We start from the raw sequence: 26,767 nt of genomic DNA on the forward strand, positions 1-26,767 counted from the left end.
AAATTCATTTTGCCTAACACCTTCTTGTGAGTCATTGAGAAGTTAAAAAAAAAATCAGTCCAACCATACTTATAATTCCAACATGGTAAAATCAAAACTATGACTATTTCAAGATTCTTAGATTTAAGGTTATACATGACATGTAACATGCAAATGAATTCTACAGAACTTTATTTCATCCCTTTCAGAAAGTATTATCAAGTTTTCTGGCTTCACAGTATCCCAAAATAACTGAAAAGTTCATCCACTGGAGAGTCTGTAATGGGGGTTTTGTGAAAGTGCGTGAGAACTGTGTTTTTCCAAATTAATGCAAAGTGATGCATGCTCAGAAAAATGACACCAGATACACTGGGGAAGGACATGAGTCAGAACCTGGAAGGCAGCAGAATTACCCTACTTACTAAAATAGACTTATTAACTGTTAAGCTATGTATATAGTTAGCATAAAATATATATTGTTCATTGTATTTATCCTGTTTGGTGATATGATAAACATGCAGCTTATATTTATTAAACATAGAGCTGTATCTAAAAAATGAATTTGTTTAAATGACATGACCAAAAAAAAAAGCTTTCTTGAAACAATGTGAAATCTTATATGCTTAGGTAGAATGAAAAACCCCACTTCCTTTTAAAGCATCAACATACTGCCAGCCCAAACTTCACGTGCCAAGTCATAAGTTCATAAAGAATTCTCCTGGGCTTGTTTTAAACTGCTGACAGTGCATGTGAAAGGAGATCAGGTCTGAAAACCACGCACAAGAATAAAACCCTTGTTGCGAGATAGTATCATTGACGAGTTGAGGGGAGGGAACAAAACACTTCCAGATTCATACAAGGCACACAGTGTTCTGCTCCCAAAAAGGAAATATTAATTTCAACACACATTTTTGGAGTGCCATTAGGATGACACACATAAAGCCTTACCCTTGCATTTGCCCTGCTCCCAAGTTAATTCTTTTCCAGATGCCTTTTTGTTTGTGTTTTTTTTTTTAAAGAAAGAGTTTGCAGATGAGTTTCTAAGGAGAGTGAAAGAAATGGGTTAAGATAAAACTTCAAAGAGAGGAAGCACGGCTAAAAAAAAATGTACAGAGGTGCTGCAGGCAACTAATTCTTTAGTCCTGTAATATTTAAGCTACCTTGGTGCAGGTTCTGAAAGAAGCGGTCTCATTCTCCCCAACTATTTGATGTCTTTTCCCCACACACTTTGCTACCATCAGTCTTGGCATTTATTTAGTGATTTCCTCTGGCAAGTCAATCTTCAGCAGCACCAGTCAAGCACAGACACCCAACGCTGCTAATGTGAAACAAAGCAGCTGAAGGCACTGAGGAGGCTGGCACCATACTTCTCTAAGGCTGTGCCAGCTTCTGTCAGGCTACAATACTTGAGAAACTGAGGTGTGTCTGTTCTCAGAAGCACGAGGGAATGTTCTAGAAACAGCTCTTGGTTCCATCCCTTTGTTGTCCCAGCAATCTGATCCAGAAACCTCCTTAATATACAGGATAAAGAGCAAATAAATGAGCAGAGTTTGCTTTATTCTGGGTGTTTCGCCTGCTCAGTTATGGCTGGTTCCAGGCAGTGGTTTTCCACTCGGGGGTGCCGAGGGTTTTGCCAGCTGGCTGTGATCCCAAAGGCTGGCAGGGGACGTGCAGCCCCCCTGGCTGCTGCGGCCCCCCCTGCCAGCAGGGGCAGCTGGACACCAAACACAGAAGGGGTGCCCGCCCATCTATAGGTAAAACACAGCGGGCTGCATTACTTCGTAACAAGGATGTAGTTGCATCTCACTTGGGAGCTGCAGGGGTATTTTCCACCCTGTAGCTGCCTCACTGCAGTCCAAACACATTCTCCCGGTAGGTCACTGTGTCTGTGCAGAGGTAGCACTGCCGGACTCCCGCACAGCAGCACCCATGGAGTTTTGGGAGGTCCTTGCCACAGTTCCCTCAGAGAGGGATGGAGAGGGAGGCACTCATCCCTCCTCTCCGGCCTCCAGCCGTAGCACACGAGGGGATGCTCTGAAGCCGCCCGGGGGAAAGTTCAGGTTGGGCATTAGGGAAACTCCTCACGGAGACAGAGGGAATCCTGCATGGGAATCACAGGATCGTTAGGGTTGGAAGGGACCTCTGGAGATCATCAAGGCAGGGTCACCTGGAACAGGTGACAGGAACGTGTGTGAATATCTCTCGAGAGGGAGACCCCACAACCTCTCAGTTCCAGTACTGTGCCACCCTCAGGTCAAAAATTCTCCCTCAGGTTGGCGAACTTCTCGTGTTTTAGTCTATAGCCCTTGCTCCTCATCCCGCCTATGGGTACCACCGATAAGAGTCGGACACCGTCCCTCAGGCACCCGCCCGCGAACGTCTCCCCGGGCAACGATGGCGGCCCGAACTCTCGGCCTTGGCAACAGCACCCACAGTTCCATTTCCCCCGTTCCCCACGGGAACGACGGGGCGGGCCCGTCCGTGACGGCTGCGGAAGAGGCGTCACAGAGAGGCGGTGCCGTTCCCCCGCGGAGGAAGGACGGGCTCCAAGATGGCGGCGCCGGAGGAGCGGCTCGTGTCGGAGGGCGAAGGCGGCGCCCCGGGCTCGGCGCGGCTCTCCCCGGCCCCGCTGCCGGAGGCCGCAGAGCCGCTGGCGCCCATGGAGCCGCCACCTCAGAGCAATACGCTCATGGGGCTGCCCATCGTGGCTATCGAGAGCATCCTCAGCTTCCTGTCCTACGATGAGACAAGCCAGCTGCGCTTGGTAGGGGCCGCGGAGGGGAGGCGGCGGGGCGGGGGCCTCGCTGCGGCCGGGGCCAGGCTCAGCCCGCCGGGCTCTGCCCGCCTGGCCCGGGGCAGGTGCGGGGCTGGCGGCGGCCCCGGCGCCCCCCGCCGGGCTGCTGCCCTCGCCGGGGAAGGGGCTGGATGAGGTGGGGTGGGGGTGGCAAGGGGCTTTATCCCTTCTCCGCTCGCTGTGTGCGCTTCCAGACACACATTCTTAAAGGTCTTTTTACCGACTCTTCTTCCATTCCTTTCACGCTCTGTGAGAAAGCACCGGGCTGCTGGAGGCTTATTTCTCTTAGTGACTGGTTGGGGTGGGTAGTCTATTGTGTCTCATATGTTTGTTTATTTTTACTTATAGGGCTTAAGCCTACAAGTGTAGGAGGTGGTGAGCCTGCTGCTCCAAGAATCCTCCTCTATCTAGAAATGTGGGTCAAAAAAGAAGATGTGAAAAAAAAAAAAAAGAAAAAGAAAGAAAAAAAAAGACAGCCTGCTTCTCCCAGTCTTAGTGGATTTGTAATTAATAACGTATAGTATCTGCACCTCTGAACTTGATAATGCAAAAAAACCCCACAGCTGTCAGCATGGGGAGATCAATGTATATCAATATTTAACTGACTGCATAAGGAGCCTGATGTAAACCATGTCATATTATGATAAGCTGCTGTCTTACTGAATCTCTTACGAGGTTGTAAATGGAATAATAGTGAGCGAATTAATGCACAGCTTATGTAACTCTTAGTAAATGTGCATGCACTGTACCATTCCTATTTTAAGAACTCGATTAGTCTAAACTGGATAATATTACAAGCATATTTCTGCAGGAAATTGGTCTGCCTGTGTCCTGCATCAGCAACCTGAAGTGTTGCATCCTGACTGTAACTTTAAACCAAAAGCTCTTCAAGCAAAAAATCTGTTCTCATTTATACTGCTCCAAGCACACCAATTCCTAAATATTTCTAGAGTGTGCTGTCAGTACCCTGAAGACTTCAGCTTCTTCTGTAAGAGCAGGTAGTGGATCTGTAAAAAAGATGTGGTAATTTGAGCACCACAGAATAGCCTGAGTTAGAAGGAAGCCACAAGGATCACAAAAGCCCAGCTCCTGCCCCTGCACAGGATATCCCCAAGATCATGGGTGGTACTTGCAGATTGACCACAGGGAAGAGAAGTACATCACATGGTGTTTGGCTATGCCACATTTCAGGCTCAGAATTGCAACGCCGGGCACAGACTGTGCCTGCACCTACCTTTCCCATTGTATCTTGTGAATGGTAGTGCCTGTGGGAGCTCTCACAAGTCAACAGAAGGCTTTTTCTTCCTCCAGCACTAAGTGTTTTTAAGCAATGCTGTGTTGGCAGTGAAGGTGAGAGTACGAAAGGTGATGATGTCAGGACTAAACCAGCTGTTTAACTCTCACTGGTTCTTAGGAAGTAATATGTGACACTTTTATGCTCTCTTGTATAGCACCTCCAAGTTCCTTTTTCTGGAAGAGGACTGCCCCTTTCACAACTTCCAGAAATATGCAAAATCAGACTGAATTCCAACTTTGAAACATACATAGAACAATACTGGGCATAAAATGAAGGAAACTATTCAGTTGGTCTGTCCCTATTTTAAATTTTTGCGTCAGAGACAGCCAAGAAAATTAATCTCCATCAATTTCCTAACTGTTCCCTTAAGAACATCAGAGGGCATTATGAGCATTCTTCTGAGAAGAAAATAGCCTTTTGTTAACCAGCAGTAATGTAAAGAATCAAAGCCCTTCTGGTTTAAGCCCATAAGCTTGATCAGCTGGGTCTTTCAGGTTGCTGTTCAGAGCTGAAGGTGTTCTTTTGGCAGTTCACTGAGAGGCAGACCACAGAATGTTCTTCATAGCTCCAGGTGTTGTTCTCAGAGAATTAAGGTAGCCTTTAAAAATAGCAATGCCCAGGCATAAATTCATAATGAAGTTTCATTACCTTGGGATTTTTAAAGGTGGTGAGTAGCCTTTGGAAAGACCTGTGTATTCCTGTTCTCAGAGCTGCTTTGCACAAACAGTAAATTTTTGTTTTCTGTGAGAACTGACTTGAGCTGCTTATCAAAGATGGAAGAGTGTATCTTATAATTATATTTTATTATAATATTTATTATATTGTGCTAAAGATATGTTGCAGGAGTACATTAATTGAATGACAGGTATTAAATTGCTCAGGTCTCATGCATGTTAGAAGCATGCCCAAAAGCAGCCTTGTTACTCCTTAGAATGTGGGATTCCATGGGATAAAGCATCTTGAGGAGGGCAGAAAAATCCAGGACATCAATGGACCTAAACAAAGTTTGATCATACATGTTTAGTCAAAAAAAAGTGGATTCTCTAAACCAATCATTTTGATGCATTCTCTGGATCCCAGCATGGAAGGAATAGATGTCCTAATGAGCTTTTTATTGTGGATCACCTTAGCTCAGTCATCCATTAAACAAACAAACAAACAAAAAATAATCCCTGGGTTTGGATCCACAGTGTATGCAGGACAACAGAGGAGTTGGCTGGGTGGGAGGATATAGAACACAAGAATGTTTCCAGATTGAAATGGAGATAGGAATGTGCATTGTTTATGCAGAGCGTAATGAGGAGCATAATCTCCGGCATAAGATCCAGAAGTCTTTTTGTGTCACCAAAGGATGAGGTAAAGAACATTTCCTGCTTGTGATGATTGCCATCAGGCAAGGCAAGACCATGGGCCCCTCATTGTGCAAAAAGCACTTGCTTTCCTGAGCATAATGCTTTGTGCTGTTCCTGGGGTTACTGCATGTGAAAGCATAAATGAAGCACCTACTGGTTAAGCAGTGAAGTAGATCCAAGGAACAGAGACTAAACAATAGGTATTCAGGGACCAGTCATGTCTGAAATGAGGAAAATCTTGAGCCCTCAAACTTTTGTTCAGACAAAGAGAATGAGAGGAAAAGCAGCAGCATTTTGCTTTCAGCTCTTTTGAGTATTTACTTCATCTACTTCCTCTGATGATCCTCATGAGAGAAACACAGAAAACCCCAAAGATCCCAGTGCCTGAAACCGTAATGCTCTGGACAAGCCTACTGTGCATGCTGACAGGGAAGTTCACTATCTTCCAGCTTCTGAAGGCTCCTTTTACTGGGATATTTTTAGTGACTTGCAGAAGCTTTGCAAGTTTTACCTCAGTGGGATAATAATGTAATTCTTAGATTCCGGTTTCTTTTTCAGTCACACTTCTGAGCTTGGAAAGGCACTTCCATTCAAACAATTACTACAACAAGCATGATTAAAATCACACAATCCACAACCTCCTTCCATGAACACTGAGGAGGTTATCTTGGATTCTGACACACATCAGAATTACTTAGATTCTGCAGCAAACTTGTGTTTATTTTCTGCATAGCACAAGTAAGGACTGATAGTCTTTAGACAGCATGGCTTTAATATTTTCAGTTTCAGTCAGTCTGTATTTACAGGCATTTCTATTTTAAAGTTTCTTGATGAAGTTATAAGCATTTTGCCACTTTCTTTACCCTAAAAAAGGCATTTTACGGAACATAGTGTCAGTGTGCCATCTAAGAAAAATAACATATTGAATTTAAATACTCTAAGATATTTTATATTTGTCTTGGAGTTGGTTGTCTGGCAGTGAAGCTTGGAAGAAATAAGACATGCTTTGAGGAAATGGAAGTTAGTAGATGGTGTCAGTATACAAATGAAGTAGAAAATTACTTTAAAAGATTGTAGAAAGCTGTTATCACATAAAAGCACATGAAGAAGCAGCCTCTTTCTGCTTTTTACATGGAATTGGAATACCTTTCTAACCCTGAAACTGAAACACAGGGTCTGGTTGGACTTGACCTTTGAGGAAACAGCCTCTTTCAGCTCTGTGACTAAAATAAGAAAATATTCACCAAAATTGCAAATACAATGGTAAGGAAATTCAACTTAGGATCTATTGAATAGTTAATATCAAATTGGCTTGGACTACTATGGACGCCTAAAAGTGTAATGATGCCACTTTGCATGTGACTGACTGTGCAGTCTAGAAGAGGTATGTTGTTCCTACAAGTCCAGGTGCTATATGGTTTACACAGTGAACCAGCTGAGAATCATGAGATGATTGATAAAGTAAGTCGCAAGCAAACACTTTTGATTTCTGGTGGTACCGGTGTTTGGGTTCTAGACTGGTTATTGGCTAAATATGGGTAACGTCGAGAAATCGGAGCAAATAATTCTTCATGCTGTGTAGGGTAGGCAAAGGATTGAGAGCCCGGTGCGGTTCGTGCCGTGGGCTGCAGCTCTGCCGGCAGATGTCACTGTGCGCGGCCTTAAAACCCTCTCTGCCGCCTCGGAGCGCGGAGCTGAGCGTGGCCGGAGATGTTTTCCTCTTGTGCCCGCTGACTGCAGAGCTGACACAGCCCTGTGCAGGTACCAGTTCCTGCTTCAGGGGTCTGGAGCCATTAGAGCTGCGAGAAAGCGGCAAAGCCTTGAACTCAAAAACGATTTAAATCTGTGCGCCACTGGAGTTACGAGCTCAGGGAGGAAAGAACAATTCTTTCTTTCCTATAGGAAGGGACAGCATTTTTTTAGGAGATGATCTAGCTGGATCACTGAATGTGGGGCAGAGTATGCAGAGAGTCTCCCTCTGCAGTTTGCCTGATCCTTCTTTGTTAACCAGAAAGATCTGATACTGAGCAGCACAGACAGATCCACAGTCACTGCTTAATGGCCCGTCCATACGGATCTGTCTGAAAGTGGTCACTTCTCACAGAACTTCAACCAGCTGTGACATGAAGCAGAAGTTCTTTCTGTTTATACAGAAGGCATGACACAAAGTAATTGCAGGTGTTTCTGGGAGAGGTGAGAATCTTCTTCCTCAAGGTATAAACTTAAATAGACTAAAGTTATGAAATGAGGAGTGTATGGAGGAAAGGAGTGTTCATTTAAAAACAAAACAAAAAACCCAAAACCCAAGTGTATTTATTGGCAAGTGGGGTCACAGTGGGAGCTGTGGAATTTAGTACCCAAAAAACCCCAACAAAACCAAAATAATTACAAAGAACAGTTGGATCACTAAACTCTTGCATCTTCAGAACTGAATAGCAATTGCTTTAAACGTGTGTATGAGTTGGCTTTCTCCTGTAACTGGTAACTTTGTGAAGGTTTAACTTCAGCAGTTTATTGTATCTTCTGCAGCTCTTCATGTCCCTTCTTCCTAAATCTGTGGGGCAAAAAACCCCTGAGTCTCTTGGTGTCCAACAGCAAATAAATCAATCCTTTCAGCAGAGGAGGAAAGACTTGCTTATACAAAAAGGAGAATTTTGTTCCATGTGCAGTTTTCCATGTGGTTTTAAATTTAATTGTGTTTGACATCAAAAACATAAGCATTAAACACTGGAAGAAAACCACCGTAATCTCTTGTCTTTAAAGGTTTCTGGTTTTGAGACTAAAAAAATACTGATTTCATCTACCAGAATCACTTTGGAGACCATGCTAGAAGCCAGGCATAGGCATTTGCAACTTCCAGTAAAATCAGAGGAAATTGTATTTGCTTCTAATATATCTTGCTTTGCCTAACAAGAGACTACTGTCTCTTGCTAGGCAAAATCAATAGATTTATTTGTGAACTGCGTGAAACATGCCTGCTCTTCTTTGGAGTATCATGATCTTTGGTAGAGATGGGAATGCCTTAATTTTAACTGCAGTTTTTGCTTGTTGAAATTGAGCAAAAAACAGTAAGGGAATCTTTTGCTACGTGGCAAGTAGGGATAAGATAATAGTAAAAGTGACTTGTGGCCTTAATTGAGCCTTAAGATTTCTTTTTACTTAAATACAGGTTTGTAAGCGAATGGACTTGGTTTGCCAGAGAATGCTAAATCAGGGATTTCTGAAAGTGGAAAGATACCACAACTTGTGTCAAAAGCAAGTTAAAGCTCAACTTCCAAGGTATGTACCAGTTTAAACTGGAATTAAATTTAATTGTGTTAGATTCATTCAACCAGATTATTGAAAAGGAATTCCTTTCTGGATAATTCCTCTCATATATCTTGAAAATTTGAGTCACATTTGCCCCTTTTCCTTTTCCTTTTCCTTTTCCTTTTCCTTTTCCTTTTCCTTTTCCTTTTCCTTTTCCTTTTCCTTTTCCTTTTCCTTTTCCTTTTCCTTTTCCTTTTCCTTTTCCTTTTCCTTTTCCTTTTCCTTTTCCTTCTCTTCTCATCTTGAACCTTAGATTTAATTACAGAATAATGGTGTGAAAAGTGTGTCTGGTATTTCAGAGAAGTCTGGGTTCTGTATTACTCAGCTCTTCTGGCAAATCAAGCGAGGATTCCTGGGAATGAATAAATTCCATTCCTTTTCAAGACCAACTGCCTTTACTGATGATTTATCAAAGACTTTGCTTTAAAAAAAGGGCAAGGATTAAATGGGAACAAGGAAGAGGGATTTGATGTGAGGGTTACTGGGAACTGGTTTCTCAGTAAAGCAATGTCTTTCTTCCTCTTTCCAGTGAATAAGTGCAGCTGCTGCTGTGTCCTATCAGATTTCCCAGTCAGAGTGAAGAAACTAAATGCAACTTAGCATGGAGAACCTTTGTCAGAAAGCATTTCTATCTCAACCTAACTTCATAGTAGTTCATCACTACGTAAACTTCATTACTACTATATTACATTTATTATTTCAGTTGCATTGAAGTACTGACCATGTGAGTGGGATAAAAATATTCTCTCTGACTCAGTGTCTGATGCAAGTACTGCAGCCTTGTTCTTAAATAGTCCTAAATTACATACAAAATTTATGGAGTGCATAAGGTATAGTAATTATTTAGAGAACAAATTTTTCTAAGAAAGTGTAGGATGCTGTTACAAGCTGGGTCTCAGTCAGTATCTTTTATTTCCATGAAGACGAATGTTAGTGGTTACAGGGTTTTAAGGGTGAAATTAACTTGACAAATGTTACAGTTTAATTTTTTGACTCATTGTTAAATCAGTGTCACCTTGTGGTCTGTTTTCCAGACGGGAGTCAGAAAGGAGAAATCATTCATTAGCTCGCCATGCAGACATCCTCGCTGCTGTGGAAACAAGACTCTCTCTCTTAAATATGACTTTCATGAAGTATGTGGATTCCAATCTCTGTTGCTTCATACCTGGCAAGGTAAAATGTAGACTATATTATGTGAATATGTATCTGTGTTTAAAAAATAGGACTGTAACTTGGCCTGGCATAGCTGGGGAAAATTGATGTTGTGTATATGTATATATATACACACATATATATACATATGTGTACATATATATATATATGTACTTGCACACAAACCTACAAGCTAATACTTTGTTTTACCAGTCAGTCTGTAATGAGTAAAGCAGTCTGTATTTAAATATTAATTGTTTTAAATTTGATTTCTATTTGCCCTTAGATTCACTCTTGAATCTTATGTTTGATTTGTGGTATACTCATCCGCTACAACCTTTTAGAAAAAAAATGTGATCAGGCCATCTGAAGATGTAGTAATTTATACTACACATAACACTAAGCAGTCAGTCAATCAAGATTTTAGGCAACTTTCTTAAGGGCTTGAGTACTTCAGGTTAATTGAATTAAGTATTTAGTATGTCAAAATACTGTTCAGTATTGCAGTGAATGGTATATTTTTGTACAGTAGGTGGAATTAGTTTTAAATGTAAAGTGTGTTAAATGGGAACATTACTGAACAGTTCTGGTGTTTTAGAATACCAGCCCAGCATTAAATATAAATTATGCAGGCAAGATGTACGTTGGAGATACTGATGTTTTATAAGCTGTGAAATCACCAGTGCACAGGGGAATTGACAAAATCGTGCTCAGAGGAAGACTGGTACAGCTCAGGGATTAAATGAGATCAGTGAACATTATCCTAATGCTCTATTCATTGATCTTTCCATGTAAGGTTCCAATATGTTGATGTTACATTTTTGTGGGCATAGAACAGAACTGCAGTGGGATGAATGGAAAAGTTATCTCTTGGGTTCTGGGGAAGCATGCAGGCATTTATGCAAGCAGTGGTAGGATAAGCTGTGGGCATGGAATGTATTTTTATCTTGAAGAAGTAACTATTTCTGTACACTTCTGTCGATTTGATATTTTATTAATTTCAAATTATATTCTTATTTGACTTTACATTATCTTTTTTATATGCCATGTATTTTTTTAAAAATAATATAACAAAGTCAAATGAACTTAAGTCCCTGATACTTACATGGTAAATGGGATACTTAAAAAAATTTTGCCCTACTGTTTTGAAAAGTAGAGGGAAAGGCAGTACTCACCCTAGACCAGGGGCATGCAGGAGTTGGGCGGGTGAGTTTGCTTTTCACTGTGGGCACCAACTTGTAAGGACCTTGATTTTATTTTGATACAACTGCTAAAATGTTTGTGGTGGATTGGTTTTTTTTAATTAGTTAGTGTGTGAGTTTGCTAGCATTGCTGCTCTCTCAGCACAATTACCAGTTCACCCATTAATTAATATTTTGGTCAATCAGATTCAACGCTTAATGTTCACTTACAGTCTGTGGTTTCCCTCCCACCTGCTTTGCTGCCCTCAGGAAATTTCACCACAGAACTGCCAGGAAGTGGTGTTACAATATGCAAATCTTGATTTGAGGTTCAGCATTCTCTGTGATAGCAGAGCACTGCTGCAAGGTTTTATATTAAGGATGTTGTTGCTAACAGGACATAACATGGATGAAATTATAGAAGTCTTGTTGTTTGTTGCTTGATGAGAAACTTAGGTCTTGTCTAGCTTTTGGGACTTTTTAGCTAAGCTTCCTTTATCAGAACAGAAAGTGCAACTTTATTGCAAAGTTCTTATTATGTGTGGTTCTTCAGGAAACTCTTCAGACATTCTTAATCTTCTGCAAAATACCTGTAGCTTTGGCTAAGAGACCAGCACTCCTATCTTGACCTGCCTCAGACTTTAATTCATAAATTAGTGAGACACCCTTCATCTCTCTGTATCCTTCCTAACCAAAGGGCTTTGTTTCCCAAACCTGTCAAGAGAATTTTGTTCTCTTTCAAAAGTGGATTGATGTTTTGTAAATGAATATATTTTGGACTTAATCTGAATTTGCAATATTTTGTGTATGTGGAAGTGGACTCAAGTAAATATTTACAGCTCTTCAGACTGACATAATGCTAATTCTTGCTACTTGAATTCTGTTTCATAACTGGCAGGGGTAGTGACTGCTCTGCTTTGGGGCTTCTTGCTTCAGGTTCTCCTGAAGGAAATGATCATGCTCTCCTGAGTATAGATTATGTAACTTGCAAGCCAACTACGGCTGTACTTCAGATTTCACCCAATGAGCATTATTTCGTGACTTTGAAGACAGCTGTTGTGATAGATAAAATTAATAACTTCTCTGATATATCATGAACAGCACTTCAAAAAGCTAATCTGGAACTAAAACATGGAGTAGTATGCAACTGTTATGTGGTAAAAAACCCAGAATTCCTAGAACAAACTGAAATAATCTTGCCTTTATCAGAAAATCCTAATTGTTCTTAAATGTTTTAGGTAATAGATGAAATTTATCGAGTGCTAAGATATGTAAACTCTACAAGAGCTCCTCAGAGAGCTCATGAAGTTCTTCAAGAACTAAGGGACATTTCCTCCATGGCTATGGAATATTTTGATGAGAAGATTGTTCCAATACTGAAAAGAAAGATGCCTGGGTCAGATGTATCGGGACGTCTAATAGGAACTGCCCCAGGTATTAATTCCAACATATAGTTAAGTTTTATTTAGTTTTTCTTTACAAAAAACACAGCACTGTATGTTTTCAAAACTCTCTCCCTTAAATGGGAGCTTTATTACATAAATATTGATGATACTTGTTTCTTAAGAATGCTAACTGAAATTTATTTGCTTTGAAATTTAAGGAGCCTTTGTACTACCAAAAGAACAGTCACTTGAATGTATGTTAGAATTATGCATAGTGTGTTTTCGTTAAACAAATGCTTTGTGCCACCAATGAATGAGACATTATCACTGCATTTGGTTGAAATTTGGCACATGAGATGACAACTGGATGCCTTTTATTTTTAGGACAAGGTGCAAATGAATTTGCCTAAGTAGTAGTGCTACATAGAGGGCTAGAATGGGCTTATTTCATTTACTGGGGGTACTGTTTTATGCACTAACAAGCAAAATAGTTAGAGGTAATCGTGAAAAGGCAATTGAAGTAACAGTCTATAAATAAGCCATTAAACTGGTCCTTCCTATACTCTGTCAGAACTTTTGTGAACCAAACTCTAAAGTAGTAGCCTCATGGCCGAAGTTATCCTAATGGTAAAAGGCAGAAGATTGGTAAAATTATAGAGTTTTCCCTATGCAGGAAATGTTCACACTTTAGGAACTGTGAAATTTAACTCTCTAGAAGGATATCATAGTAAAAATTGGGGGAAAAACATACATCTTAAGCAAAAACAATAGGCCTAACTGCAGATGCTTTTGTTTCTTGTATGTCTTATCCATCCTTTTAGCTGTAAATGTGTGTGCCACCTCTTAATTATATCCTGTTAGTTAAACTTTCTCTTTTTTTTAATTAAAGACCTTTTTTAAAATTATATGTGATTTTATTTTTTTAATTATATGTGTTAATATATACTGAGCCTCTCAGCTGAGGAAGTATTGCCCAAACTTGACAGAGCTGATGTCAATCAACTTCTCAAGGCCAAGGCTTTGTGCATAAAATGCTTCTCTCTTGTTAAGGGAAGGGCGTAACCTCTCCAATAGCAACCCCTTAGTGTCACATAATGGTAGCTGTGCTGGCATCCTAATGGAAAAAAAGGAGGAAAAGGAAGATGACTGTTCCAGACTCTTCTGTCTGTAGAGCGCTTGAAGTTGCACCTTACTTGCACAGCTTTGCTAGTAAAGTATAATGACAGCAAAAGTGATAGATATCTTATATGGCAGAAAAAGTGAAAGAAATTATACAGTAGCTGTTAGTCTCCTTGATTTGCAGGAACTTTATTAGAATCAACAGTTCCAAGCTCAGATTCCAGTATGGTTTTAGTGCTTAGGAAGAGTGATTCTAAAGAAGCATGGAAAGTAAATTCCTTTCTTCTAAAATGTAAGTTATACTGAAATACCTTGTTAAGTTCCAAACTACGAATTTTTAGAACTTCAGCTATCTGCAGCTAAGAGCAGAATTTTGCTGGTCTAATGAAAGATATTTATTCAGTCTTAATTATTCCATATTAAGTAATTTATAGTTGTTTTGTGGGGTTTTGTCTTAACATCTCTGACACGAAGTCTAGATGACAACACAGTCGTAGTTCTATACATTTTATAATACAGCAAAAGGTGGGGGGCTTATATACAGGAAATGAATTATGAACTTTTTTCCAGGCTACTGGAAAGCTGTAAGTATTTTAAATTAAACTGGTTGTGCTCTGAGATTACCACATGTTCTTGTTAGACACTTCAGTGACTGTAAATCTGTTTACCTGTTCACGTAACTTGCAGTGGGTATTTGGGTTCATGTGTGGGGAGTAGAGATAAGCAAAATATGAACACTGGGACACCGTTTCTACCCGTAAGTCGCAGGGTATTAATCACAGTTCTCTCTGAAGTTCCAGGACCTTCTGCAGCACTGACAACAATGCAGCTGTTCTCCAAACAGAGCCCTTCCAGGCAGGAAGTCACCAAGCTGCAGCAGCAGGTGAAAGCCAACGGCACGGGCCTGACGGCGCTAAAGCGGGAGATCTCAGAGCTGCGCGTCAAAGTGCAGGAGCAGCAGAAGCAGCTCCAGGATCAAGACCAGAAACTGCTTGAGCAAACCCAAATCATTGGGGAACAGAACGCCCGCTTGGCCGAGCTGGAGCGCAAGCTGCGAGAGGTGATGGAGAGCACAGTAGGGAATTCTTCAGGTTCCGGCTCAAATGAACAATCTCCCCGGAAACGGAGGAAGGCGGTGGATTCCACAGACTGTCCTAGGAAATCTAAACGCCTTCGGAACAGAAAATAACTGGGAAGGAAATGGCACCTTCAGGAGGATACACTGCTCTAGTAGCCTAAGCAGGCCTGCTTGTTTGGATACTGTGACCCGCTTCATGGTGTCACGTAGGCTGCTGGCTCTTCAAAACACCACTTAGACTTGAACAGTAATTTTCTTTCATTGACTTTTCCCCTGCTTTCTATATGGGTGGGCCTAATGCACAGAATCTTTTAAGATTTGCAATAGCTACATACTAACCACACCTGCTCTGTTATGTTTTGAAGGGTTAACCTTTTTTTTTCCGTGCAGATGTGTTTAAAGTAAACTTATTTGTGTTTATGCATATGTTCACATAAAATCTTAAATAAATTGTCTTAACTGACTAAATGGTTAAGAGTAAAAACAGATGTCCTGTTCACTTGAAGGAAAGATCCGCTTTTAAAACCTTGTTTTTGAGAACTTGACCTTTTTTGTTACAAGTGACCTTGTCTGGAATGTCTGAAAAGTAGTTAATACTTTTTGGGGTTCTCTGTAATGAGTAAAACTGACTTCTTAAGCTACAGTATCGGCTATATATTTTTGTAAACTTCCATGGAAGGGCCTTCTATTCAGTCTTCACATGCACACACCCTGGTTCTAGGTCTTGGGAGCCATATTCTACATTTGCATGGATAGATGCATGTACAGCTTAGTCAGCCTGCCAAAAGCACTTGCCTGAAACTGTTCCAAACTCTGGGAGAGAGCACAGAGACCTGTCAAGCAATTCCTTTGTTCCTCAGCCATAACTCAGTCTCTGCTTTCAGCACAGTGGCTTCCTCGCAGCGAGGTGGTCTGGGAAGGCGAGCGGCAGAAGCGTTTGAGCCCGGGCTGTGTGGCTGCCACTCGCCCTGCCTGGAAGGAAGGGATTTATTGTTAGCCAAAGCTGGAGAATGGAGAGGCTGCCTGTGCATCACTTGGTTCATAGGCCAACACCGAACACCTACAAATTGTCCCTGGAGTCACCGAGCTCTGGGGACATCATTTGCGTGAAATGCTGTATTATGGAAGAACTTAAACTATTTTGTGTGTCTGTGTTGGGGTTGGGGTGGAAATTTCTCTGTAACACTGATGACAATATTCTAAGCTTTCCTTATCCTAAAAGGTAAACCACTTCAGACAGAGCTTTAATTTCTTTTGCACTTCTGTTTTGAGCTTGTAACTGGAAAAGCATGTCTTGCACTGTTCAGTCTCTTTGGTCACTTTAACCGCCTCAGAGTTGTGTACAGTGATTATTCCCCCCTGCCATCTGTATATTTTTGGAATCTTATACAAATACCATTGTCCTTGGTTTTGTTTTAATGTACTAAACTATGTAGCTTTATAATTTGACTTATGTTTTCTTTTTTTAACCAGCTGCTGCTTTGTCTTTAGGTGGTTCTGAATTCAACTTGGTTTGGCACTGAAAATGCAAATGCTGCATTTGTAGCTTTCTTGATATTACTGCTGTGGGTTCAAGTGCAAGCTCATTTTGTATGGCTGTCAGCATAACCTAGTGGCTGTATTTAAAGCACCAAACAAATATCAGAAGTTGTCTGGTCAGATATTATATAATCATGGAAAACTGACATTTTTCCTGAAAATTCAGCTACAATTTTTACTTCTAAAACATGGTAGCTCATACCAGAAATAACATTGCAAATGCCTAATATTTGACAGACATTTAGCTTTCAAATAAACTTTTCGAGCAATTTGAGTCTTTTCCAAAGAAAAAGGCATTTTTCTTAAGCATCAAGGAAATTATAAAAGGCTGTCTGAGAGCAGACTTAAACTGTTGAAGGAGGATTTGCTTGTACTGGTTTTCTGCAGCTCAGAATGTTTTTTACGGGTAAGTCTATCTTGGAGATAGGTACCTGCTATTCAGCTCAAAGATACTAGCATATACCTTAACTTCTAAAAAACAATTTTGTGTCAAAGGGTCAGCATGATAGCCAGAATTACTGTGTGATACAAATTCATTGAACGTTTTTTTCTGATAAAATATTCCTGTAATAGAGTAATTACCATCTACTTGTGGTTAAATACTTCCAAACAAGTGTAAACTTGTGAATTGCATTTACTGAAAAGGTTTATTCATACATTTTGAATATTTTTCACTTTAGTTTCTTTATGAATTTCTAGAATATGCAGACAATTTCCCCTTCCCCACCATCCCAGCGTACAGATTGTTTCAGGTTACCCCACAGTAGAATTTCTGGATGTGCTGGGGAATCTCTGGCTGTCCATAAACTGAGTTGGAAAACAACAGCCAGTTGTTATGGGAAACGTTCTCTGGGAACGGTTCCAACTTGGAACCTTCAGCTCAAGGAAGTATCACATGCTCCAGGATTGCAGGTGCATCCTGCTCCTCCGTGTGCTGATAGTGAAATGGAATGAGGCCCATGAAACTTAAGGGGTAGAGGGGATGGTTACAAGGCAGCTCTGAGAAATGCCATGATGAAGATACAGCAGTGTCTTCTATTTCACATCCTAGAGAGGGAAGGGTCTGGTGGCTGTTGGCTGGAATGTACGCCAGAAAAATATACACGTGGGAAAAACAGAATGAAGTAATTGGACAAAATAGCCGGAACATTAATTTCTGACACCATATTGTCCCTTGTTAAATAAAAAGGATTCATTTGCAATATATGAACAAGCTGATGAATCACCTGAAGTAAAACTAAATCTCTTTTCACTCTCAGTGCCTCTGCACATTTATGTGAGTTGGTGTATCAGCCTTGAAGTAGTGTTGGAAGTGATTAGTGATTGTATCATCTGTTCAAGGGAGAGCCTTAAACCAATGAGACTGACATGTAAGTTGCAAAATTACGTGGAAAATTGATTAATTTGCAGCCACTCTTCAGTTTTAGTACTTGTGTCAAGGGCTGAAACTGAAAGAAAGATCAGAGCTGACAAGGAGAGCAATTTTAAGTGTCTTATATTTAGTTTCTTAAAATAACTTGAAACTACTGAGGTCAGCTTTACTGCTTTTCTAAAAATAGCACTTGCTTAGGAACTGCTTTTTGTTTCATAGTAAGGTTGGGGATTTTTTTTACAAATTTGTGTACCTAGTGACCATGGTGAAAATGAGATCAAAAGAAACCGTAGTGGTACGTTTTTGAGGGGAAAAGCTGTTTGCGACAAGGTCTTGCTTCCCAGATTGAACAGCCTCTGTGTAAGTACAGTATGTAAGGACCCTCCAAACCTGGGCTAATGGGTGTAACAGGTAGGAGTGCTGAAGGAAGAAAGACTACCTGCTTAACAAGATAAATTTCACAGATTAAAGAACAGATGGAAGCAAATGGAACTTTGTCAGTTCCTGATGCTCAGCATTGTATGTTCATCACCAAATTTATTAATGCTACAAAGGATGCTTGCGTGTAACTTCTTAATGTGAAAGGTAAGACAGAATTGAGCAGAAACTCAGTTGCTCTTACTCAGATCTTCTAACAGTGAATTGTGGGGAGCACTAGGATTGCCAGAGGAATTTTCAACAGTAAGATCCTCTTGAAAATAGGATGATGTAGGATATAGTGGAAGGTGTCTCAGCACAGGAGTCCCTGATTCCTTGGTGTTCCTGATGGTTTTAAAAGGGTAACTAGCAAATTACAGTGATAGATTGTTACGTCATGAATAAGTAAATTCAGTTAGGACTATTTTACAGCAACATGTCTATTAGTTGTGAACTACTCTGTTTGACTCCAGTTGGATTTCTGTGCTACTTTGCACTGTACGTGACCCAGCCACTGTACCTTGTCCATGAGCTCTCCACTCTTGCAGTTCTCTTTCCTGGATCTCACCTTCCGTGTTCTAAGGATGCACTCCTGGATTTGGTTTGTACATGTAAGGGAACATTCCAGGATTTTTGTCCAAGCTTTGCCCCAGCTGAAGACACAGTAGGTACTGGATCTCACTGTCTCTGGAATGAAAAATGTCAGATAGAAAAACTGTTGGCTTGCTGAAGACCTAATAAATCTGGATTTGTTACACAGACTGCTTAAACCAGATTGATTAAAGGCAGTGATTAAATACAAAGGACACTTTGTTCTCCAGTACACTTGGGCAATTAAATTGTTCAAAACTTTCCTATCTATTTTTTTTTTTTTTTAGTTGTTTAAACCTTGTTTAATTGCTCTGGAATGTTTGGTTTATAAACCTGGGACCTTCTGTTTAATTGCCCTTCTGAAGTTCTTGACCTTTTACAAACCTATGTATGTTAGTAGTGCTGTAAACCTGCCTCTGTGTACTGAACTAATGTGCTGTCACTTCTCCAGTGCTCCTGTCACCCGCTGCCACACTCCTTCTTTTGGCAGGATCCTTCCCATGGATGAGGAGGTCTTTAGCACAATGATGGATAGCAGTGCTAATATTTGAACTCCAACCAGAAGGGAACACTGTCAGAAACGTTACATGTGGTTTTTGGAGTGCAGCTGAGTGAAACGCTTGTGACCCTGGCAATTCTGCAGTCAGCTGCTGCACTGGCAACCCCAAAGCTTCCAGGTTTATTGTGAAACGGTCACTGACCAAAAAGTAAACCTGGCAAGGTCACAGTGCCTTGATTAAATCTAGACATCTGCGTTGCCTCTTGTGCTGCACCAGTCTTCACAGTCTGCACCATTCAGATTCTGTGACTAAGGAGGGAAGGCTGAGCAAAGCCTTTTCCATGTCTCACCTCCTTGCTGCGTTTTTCATTTCTAAATCCCACCCTAAACATGCACTAACTAAAATGCATGCAAACCAAACTACTCACAAAAGTGTTTTGTTTTATGGATCCTGTGCTTTGTCCACCACTTCACACTGCGAACGTTTCCAAGAAGGGATTGAATTTCCCCTCCAATAGCCCTGTGGCACGTGGGCCTTCAGCAGCTTGCAGGCGTAAGCCTTTTGTACTCATTATAAGTAATAAATTTTAAGTGATGAATCATAAACCTTGAGATACCAATACTCCATGAAGAGATAAGGTATAATTTACTTTGTGATAATAGCCTCCATTGGTTTTATCACTACTGTTGATTTAGATTAATTTGAGTGGATTTTTGATCTACTGATTTAGATTGTTATGAGTAGACAACTAAAATTCCAAGGAAGCAGTAGATCAACTTCTACATGGGGTAATCTTTCTCGCTGAACTGCCAGCACACAGTGTTTTATGACAAATACATGTAGTGACAGATTAAGTGGAGGTTAGTTCTTCCATAGGAGTTTGTCAAAGAAGTTCTTACTACAAAAAGGGAAGGAAACGGAGACTTTGGTGCAGGCATTTGCAGTTGTAGTTCAGTACCTTTAGGCAGGGTATCTGTAAGCACGGGGTCAGGCCGGGACCAGCCCACGGGAGCGCGGGTTTAGGGCGGCGGATCGCGGCTGCTGCGGGCGGCCCCGCGGGCCCCGCTCTGAGGGCGCCTCCTTCCCGCTCCGCGAGCCCCTCAGGGCCCGCCGCCAGGGGGCGCCGCCGCCGCGGGAGCGCGCCCGGCAGCCGGCGGCAGCCAATGGGCAGTGGCCAATGGGCGGCGGGGGCGTGGCGGGGGCGTGGCCCCGGGCCGGCTCCGCCGCGCTATAAAGTGCGGCACCGGGGGCTCCGCGTAGCGGGCGGGCTGTCGGGCAGGGCGTTTCGCGCTGCCGCCATGGGGAATACTGTGGCTAGAGAGGATTTCGAGTGGGTCTACACGGACCAGCCGCACGCCGACCGCCGCAAGGAGATCCTAGGTGAGGAGCCGCGGCGCCGCCGCTTTTTTTTGCCAGCTGCGTGGCGGAGCGGGCGGGAGGCGCACGGACACCCCGCAAGATGGCCGTCCTTGCCGGGGGGCGGCGGGGCCCCCCAGAGCCTCCCGCCGGGGCGGCCGCCGTCGGGCCGGGCCCGCATACGTGGAGGCGGGAGCCGCCGCCTTGGCGGCGCTGGCGGGGGAGGGGAAGGGAAGGAGCAGGGAAAGGGGGGGCGGCCGCCCGCGGGGGCCGAGCCCGAGGCGCGGGGCGGCGGCGGCCCGAGCTGCCATCCCGAGCGGCGGAACAGGAGCCCGGGTTCCCCGGCGGCCCCGGGCCGCTGCCCGCCCGCGCCCTGCCAGCGGAAGGGCGATAAGGCGGTGTCTGCGGCCGCTGTGAGCAGAGGTGTCCGCGGCACCCGCGCCCGGGGGTGGCGGATAGCGGCGTCGAGTGCGGCGCTGAAACCGGGGCTGAGCCTTCATGAGCCTTTCTGCATTACGGGTGGGTTGTCGGCTCAGAGCCATTTCCTTCCTGAGGAGGCTGGATGTGGTACTGGTGCTTGCCATGTACGTGTCTAGTTGCTGAGCAACCTAAAAGTGCTAAAATTACTTGATTCCAAATGATTCATTAGAGCAGTAAATATCACAAGTGGAAAGGTCAAGCGCTTTCATTACCGTTGCTGGCAACTCCTTATTGGGACAAAGGGAAGAAAAAACTGTCACGTAATTGGGATAGCTGGCTGTGAGGAGAGCTTTGAAATAACATCTTTTTCATATAATTTTTTCCATCTAGCTAAACATCCAGAAATAAAGGCATTGATGAAGCCAGACTACAACCTGATCTGGGTGGTTGTGCTGATGGTTTTGGCGCAGTTGACTGCATTCTATCTGGTTAAAGACTTGGATTGGAAATGGGTGGTCTTCTGGGCTTATGTTTTTGGAAGCTGTATTAGCCACTCCATGACTCTGGCTATTCATGAGATTTCCCACAACAGTGCCTTTGGCAACAGCAAAGCCATGTGGAATCGATGGTTTGGAATATTTGCCAACCTCCCTCTTGGTCTCCCCTACTCCATATCCTTCAAGAGATACCACATGGATCATCATCGTTACTTAGGCGGTGACGGCATCGATGTGGATATTCCTACCAACTTTGAAGGCTGGTTCTTCTGCACCCGTTTTAGGAAGTTCATATGGATTGTTCTTCAGCCTTTTTTCTATGCCATTAGACCTCTCTGCATAAATCCTAAACCAATTACTCGACTTGAAGTAATCAATTTATTGGCTCAGCTTGTCTTTGATGTGGCAATATATTATTTATGGGGAGTCAAATCCATTTTTTACATGCTTGCTGGTTCAGTACTTGGTCTTGGGTTGCACCCAATTTCAGGACACTTTATAGCTGAACATTACATGTTTTTAAAAGGACATGAGACCTATTCCTACTATGGTCCACTTAATTTGCTTACTTTTAATGTTGGCTATCACAATGAACATCACGACTTCCCCAATATTCCTGGCAAGAGCCTTCCACTGGTAAGTTAACTTCCAAGGTTATTACTTTTTCTTAAATTAAGGCCTACTTCAAACATGAAAATAAGGTAGAACACTGACAGAAGAATGGAAGTTGGGAGATTAAAAACAAACAAAACCCCACAGTTTATAGCTGAGTAATAAAGAAGGTAATTATTTAGCATTTTAGTGGTATCCTGAACAAGCTTCTAGTTTGTTGCTACTTACTCCTCTTCCATAAAAGTTGAGGGGAGGGAATGCATGTCTTAGGTTTTGCACTGACTTTAGCTTTCTGTAATTACAACTTGTCTTCTGAATTCTTGTTTGTAAGTATGCAAAAAACTAGTTAAGGGGTTGCATATAGCTCTGGAGATCTGTTATCTCTGTCACTGAAATGTTAAGGACAGTATTGTAATGTGTTCTTATCCTTCAGTCTCTTCTATCAGGGACATCCTCTGGTGGGGAAAAGAGAGGGTTTGAGGTACTGTTAATGTTTGTTGAGCTGTTGACAAATGTTTAATAACTTCTCTAGTCCAAAGCACTTCAGTTTCCTCTATCAAGAGCCTTTGAACCCAAATTAAGTATCAGCTGTACATTGGCAGTATGGGACAGGCAGAGTTAAGAGTTCTAAGCCAGGACTTAGACCTGTCATGCCTGCATGAGTAGCAGAGGTGACGTTTCTTCTCACTTCAAGCTTAGCTTACAGCCAGAGCTACTTTCTCACTGTATCCATGTTTCCAAATTGAAGCATGGGAACACAGACTTCAGGGTTAAATCTGAATCTTCAGTTTTTCATCAGACACTAAATTTGCAATTTGACAGCAGCTGTGGTGTTGGTCTTCAGCTTTGTTATTGCATTTGGCAATACCGTGACCTTGTAAGATCATCCCTCTGGTGAAGTCTAAACTTGATTGGTATTTCTGTTGTCAATGGTGGAACTGCAGCTGAAATAAGTATGCCAGCACTTCTAGCAGGGCAGGTAGATCATGCAATTGGTTTGTTGAGGCTTTGTGTGTTTCTTTTTTTTACCTTTGTTTTTAAAGATGGATGATTGCTTTTATTCATAGATTTAAATCTTTCAAATGGTGCAAAAGTTACTTTAACTCACCTTTGATACTTGGGTCTGTGCTGTGAACCAGCATTTCACTCCTTGGACAGGTACTTTAAGTAGGGCATGAATTTTTCCAAGTACTTAATTCTAGGGGTAGATACCCAGTTCTGCTGCAGGATTTGTAATCCACAGTTCTGATAAGAAAACAAAGCCTTCTTCTGGAACAGTGCAGCTAATTTGATTGGATTGGACTCTGCTGTGCTGTGTACTAGTAATCAAGTACTGAACACTTGATTCCTCAGCACTGCTGAGCTGAGAGTTATTACTGTTGAGTAAAAGTACATTGCCTAGGTGCAATAGGTGTGATGATGGGTCAAAACAAGCTTTGCCTTCAAACCAGCCATGTAAATACTTTGGGTTTGTTTGTTGCTTATACAGACTGAGATTATTCTTTGGACTAAAGCAGTGGAATTTTGTGAAAAATCCTTTTTGTTCTGTTCATGTTTTTAAGGCTTTAAGTGATTGACCCTAAATAGCAGTACAGGCACCTAGCTGAACCTGCTGCTCTCAGTCTAAACAGTGGTCTAGTTAACATGTGTAACTGAGAACAGTCTTTGGAAACAGTTTATATTCATTCTTTGAAGTCTGTCTTCAGAAACAAAATATTCTTCAGAAATAAAATGCCTCCTCTGAGTACTGAGATTTGAAACTAGATGTAAAAATAGCTGTGTTAAACAGCTCTTCCTAGAACTTAAAAGCATCCTTTTTACTGTTACTTGTATATCTAGGAGTCAGCACTGAACTGAGTCACACTTTCAACAGCTACCAAACCACTTGCTTGGTGAGCTCCATCATCCTGTAGGTAGCATGGTGAAAGGACTTCAGAGAGTTAGCAGAGTTTGTTCTGGCCAGCTCCAAGAACTTCACAGAAAGTTTACTTCATAACTTGGGAACTGCATTTTCCTTCAAGGAGCGTTCACTTTGTGGCACGAGTAGCCTTTCCTGTAGGATATAACTTCTGGAATTACACTTCCTGTGTTGTTACACATCAGTAGGTTACACATTGAGGGTTGTAAAGTTGTCACAACTGATGCTTATATAACCAGTAAATAAACCTCATATCTCTCCTTCAGGTGAAGAAAATAGCAGCTGAATACTATGACAACCTGCCCCAGTATAACTCTTGGATAAAAGTACTGTATGACTTCGTGATGGATGACACAATCAGCCCATATTCACGTATGAAAAGGCAATTAAAGGGTGAAGTGAAGCAAGATTAAACTTCTGGCAACCAAAAAACTTTGAAATGTCTGCTTGCTTTAAAGTGGCTGGTATAAAGGTTTCCTGCTAAAGCTGTTCACATGTGTCCTGAATTAAGATGTACAGCAACATAGCAATGCATCCTTAAGGATTTTGTAGCAGACTCCTACCAGCCATAACATTCCTCACAGTCCTCAGATTTGTTGGTTTAATGTGTCTCTGTTTGCCTAAGGATCAGTGTTATATGCATAATGCAAAATCACTTTGTTACAGAATTTACTTTGGTAGGTGTTAAATCTATATAAAATGTCTGTCTGACTCATAACAGTTTAAAAGTTCTCAGTGTAGTATACTGCCCTCAACATGCTATTTAGATGACTAGTTTTAAAATGCTGTACTTACCTGTTAATTCTAAACTAACATGATTTGTTAACTTAAACATTCTGTTGAAAATGTTTTTGAACTGATGGTTGGAAGACCTAAATTTGCACAGAAATGTTCAGTCTGCTTTTGTTTAAATATGTGTCATTTGAAGCAATGCTTTAAAGTTCCACCTTTTCTACCAAGAGTACCTTAATGGAGCAATCTGTCAGAATGAAACTGGTATCTTTGAGATGGCTTCTATGATTTCTTTGTAAAAAGAAAAAAAGGGGTATTGCCAACTCCAAGGGTCCCACCTACTGCCTGAGCTGCTTCTGTTGGCATGTAGTGTGAGCAGGTGGCATTTAGGTAATTTACTATACCTGATGTGGGGTTTCATGTTGGAAACATCTTGTTACAGAGTTTGGGGAGTTTTCTGATCTTTCAAAGAAAAATTATTACCATGTTACTATGGTTTCAAATATAAATATTTACACTCATTTGGAAATTTGGCTTTTATGGAAAAGTGAATGGATTGAAACAGATACTATTCTGGCAAACAAGTCTAGCTACAACCACTGACAATACTACCTATTAGCAGATCAGTCATTTGTGTACATAGAAAGGTTGTTAAATAATGTTTTTTTCCTCCCTAAACCTACAGTACCTTCCATAAATACTTGTCTTTCTTACATATTAAAATGTGGTGAGAGGTGGTGATATCAAACTTCCTGCTTAGGAAATTTTTCATTGGGAACAGGTAGACTTGCTGGACAGTAAAGAACCTTTCCATACCTCAGCACATTATATTTGCCTTCTACCCTCTAATGCATTATTGATGGCTTTATGCAGTCAAAACTGGCTACAACTCACCCTTAAATCTCAAATGGTGGCTCTGTAGTATGTCCTTCATTAATCTGAAAGATGGAAGCTAAGAAAAGTGGCATTTGCTGCTGCTGTAACTAAATTTTAGATGCCTTCAACACCTGTATTTTGGCGTGGTTTTTGGGGGTGTTTGTTGTTTTGAAAAAGTGAGTGCCTGAAAAGATTGTACTGGTACATCTTAACTCACTCTTGACTGTGGTGCTGTTTTAATGTGTGTTTTGTTTAAGTGTGGGCCCTTATCTTGGCTAAGCAACAGAAGTGGTATGAAAGTCTGCCAGCCGTCTACAGAGTGACTTCATTATGCTCATAACCTGCAAGATAGCCAGTGTGTTGCTCAGGGTGAAGGATAATGTCAAAATAGACTTTGTCCAGTATTTTTACATGTAATTAAAAAGCAAAGATTAAAGTAATATTGAGTGAATTTTTGATTGGTCCTCTTATACTGAAGGACTTAAGAGAAATCTGGTATTTCTAAAGCAGATTTGAGATTTTTCTATTATGCGGTGATATAGATGACCTGTAGAGAATAACTAACTCCCTTTCCTCCCTACTCAGAGGAAAACTGACTTGGATTGAAATACTTGCAAAGGCTCAAGAAGTTGCAAACCAGTTTCTTTTTGAGCCACTTAATATCACTCTATTTCTTAAACTATCTTTCGTGTTGATGATTTATCACAGCTGGATGAAGGATGGAAAGTGTCTACAAAGTTTTATGGCTAAGAGCTAAAGTTAAGATACTCAGTTATCCCACATGAATATTTAAGATAAGCAGACTTCAGAGTAAAAATTTTATACCTACTATACTATGTATCATAGTTAGCTACCTACCTAATGGAATTCCTGCTTTTAAACAGGGCTGAAGTTGCCATCTTTTTTGTCTAAAATTGCAAGTGTTGCTGTAAAGTGTTCTGATTATCATTTTCCCTTCCAACTCAAATTATAAATATGCTATTTTCACTTCAAGAGCTACTGAATAGTGGGAAATTCTGGGGGAGATATCTTTGCTTGCCATAATCTTTCTGAAACATTGCTCCTGGCTACCTGTTGGAAAACAATTTACTGTATTAGGTTAATCTGAGCCAGTGAGATTTAAGTTTAGATCTAAACAATGGTCTGATTCTTGCAAGTATTGTTAGTGACCCTTTTTAGGCATATAATTCTTATGCAATACATAAAAAGCCTTAGCAGCTAGCATAAATAGTAAGAACTGATAAAAGCAGGTAATTTGAAAGGTACTCAGCATAGTTTCACCCCTAAAAAC

At 41.4% G+C, this 26,767-nt stretch overlaps 3 protein-coding genes and 1 long non-coding RNA gene across 11 annotated transcripts in view; 2 read left to right on the plus strand and 2 right to left on the minus strand.

Annotated features, from left to right (window-relative positions):
• TP53BP2 (tumor protein p53 binding protein 2) overlaps positions 1-2,532 on the minus strand; it is a 64,199-nt gene extending 61,667 nt beyond the window's left edge. Inside the window, exon 1 of one of the 5 annotated variants that reach the window (XM_086878829.1) lies at positions 1,140-2,532. In XM_086878829.1, coding sequence (XP_086734955.1) covers positions 1,140-1,229 — 90 coding nt within the window. In that variant the 5' untranslated portion in view covers positions 1,230-2,532. The remainder of the gene's footprint in view (positions 1-1,139) is intronic. The other 4 variants (XM_086878831.1, XM_086878833.1, XM_086878832.1 and 1 more) reach the window with 4 other exon arrangements.
• On the plus strand, positions 1,623-16,477 carry FBXO28 (F-box protein 28). Of its 4 annotated transcripts, none has more exons than XM_023922901.2 (6): positions 1,623-1,733; positions 8,592-8,701; positions 9,766-9,904; positions 12,303-12,498; positions 13,753-13,860; positions 14,363-16,477. In XM_023922901.2, the coding sequence occupies exons 2-6, from the start codon at positions 8,604-8,606 to the stop codon at positions 14,755-14,757; spliced, it is 936 nt and encodes a 311-aa protein (XP_023778669.2). In that variant the 5' UTR covers positions 1,623-1,733; positions 8,592-8,603; the 3' UTR covers positions 14,758-16,477. The 4 variants fall into 4 exon arrangements, with proteins under 4 accessions (XP_023778669.2, XP_086734980.1, XP_086734978.1 ...); XM_086878854.1 differs by having other exon boundaries at positions 1,703-1,851; XM_086878852.1 differs by lacking the exon at positions 1,623-1,733 and adding an exon at positions 2,348-2,743.
• LOC111926253 (uncharacterized) lies at positions 9,625-20,185 on the minus strand. Its single transcript, XR_002862794.2, has 4 exons — positions 20,024-20,185; positions 18,495-18,661; positions 15,442-15,618; positions 9,625-9,896 (listed from the first exon to the last, which is right to left on the minus strand). It is a non-coding gene; the product is annotated as an uncharacterized LOC111926253 (long non-coding RNA).
• Positions 20,186-20,275: 90 nt separating this feature from the next.
• DEGS1 (delta 4-desaturase, sphingolipid 1) lies at positions 20,276-25,916 on the plus strand. The gene is made up of 3 exons (XM_086878860.1): positions 20,276-20,445; positions 21,232-21,974; positions 24,135-25,916. Exons 1-3 carry the CDS (start codon positions 20,364-20,366, stop codon positions 24,279-24,281), a joined length of 972 nt encoding a protein of 323 aa, XP_086734986.1. The 5' UTR covers positions 20,276-20,363; the 3' UTR covers positions 24,282-25,916.
• Positions 25,917-26,767: the final 851 nt, after the last annotated feature.

This window comes from Cyanistes caeruleus, chromosome 2 (assembly GCF_971803275.1).
Source record: "Cyanistes caeruleus chromosome 2, bCyaCae1.hap1.1, whole genome shotgun sequence".
Lineage (NCBI taxonomy): Eukaryota > Metazoa > Chordata > Aves > Passeriformes > Paridae > Cyanistes > Cyanistes caeruleus.

Bases quoted from the DNA above. Each gene is read 5' to 3' on its own strand.
- FBXO28 (XM_086878852.1), top strand. From the start codon at position 2,531: ATGGCGGCGCCGGAGGAGCGGCTCGTGTCGGAGGGCGAAGGCGGCGCC. The intron at 2,744-8,591 runs GTAGGGGCCGCG...ACTTAAATACAG, and splicing joins AGACAAGCCAGCTGCGCTTG to GTTTGTAAGCGAATGGACTT. The intron at 12,499-13,752 runs GTATTAATTCCA...CTTGATTTGCAG, and splicing joins TCTAATAGGAACTGCCCCAG to GAACTTTATTAGAATCAACA.
- DEGS1 (XM_086878860.1), top strand. From the start codon at position 20,364: ATGGGGAATACTGTGGCTAGAGAGGATTTCGAGTGGGTCTACACGGAC. The intron at 20,446-21,231 runs GTGAGGAGCCGC...TTTTCCATCTAG, and splicing joins CCGCCGCAAGGAGATCCTAG to CTAAACATCCAGAAATAAAG. The intron at 21,975-24,134 runs GTAAGTTAACTT...TCTCTCCTTCAG, and splicing joins CTGGCAAGAGCCTTCCACTG to GTGAAGAAAATAGCAGCTGA.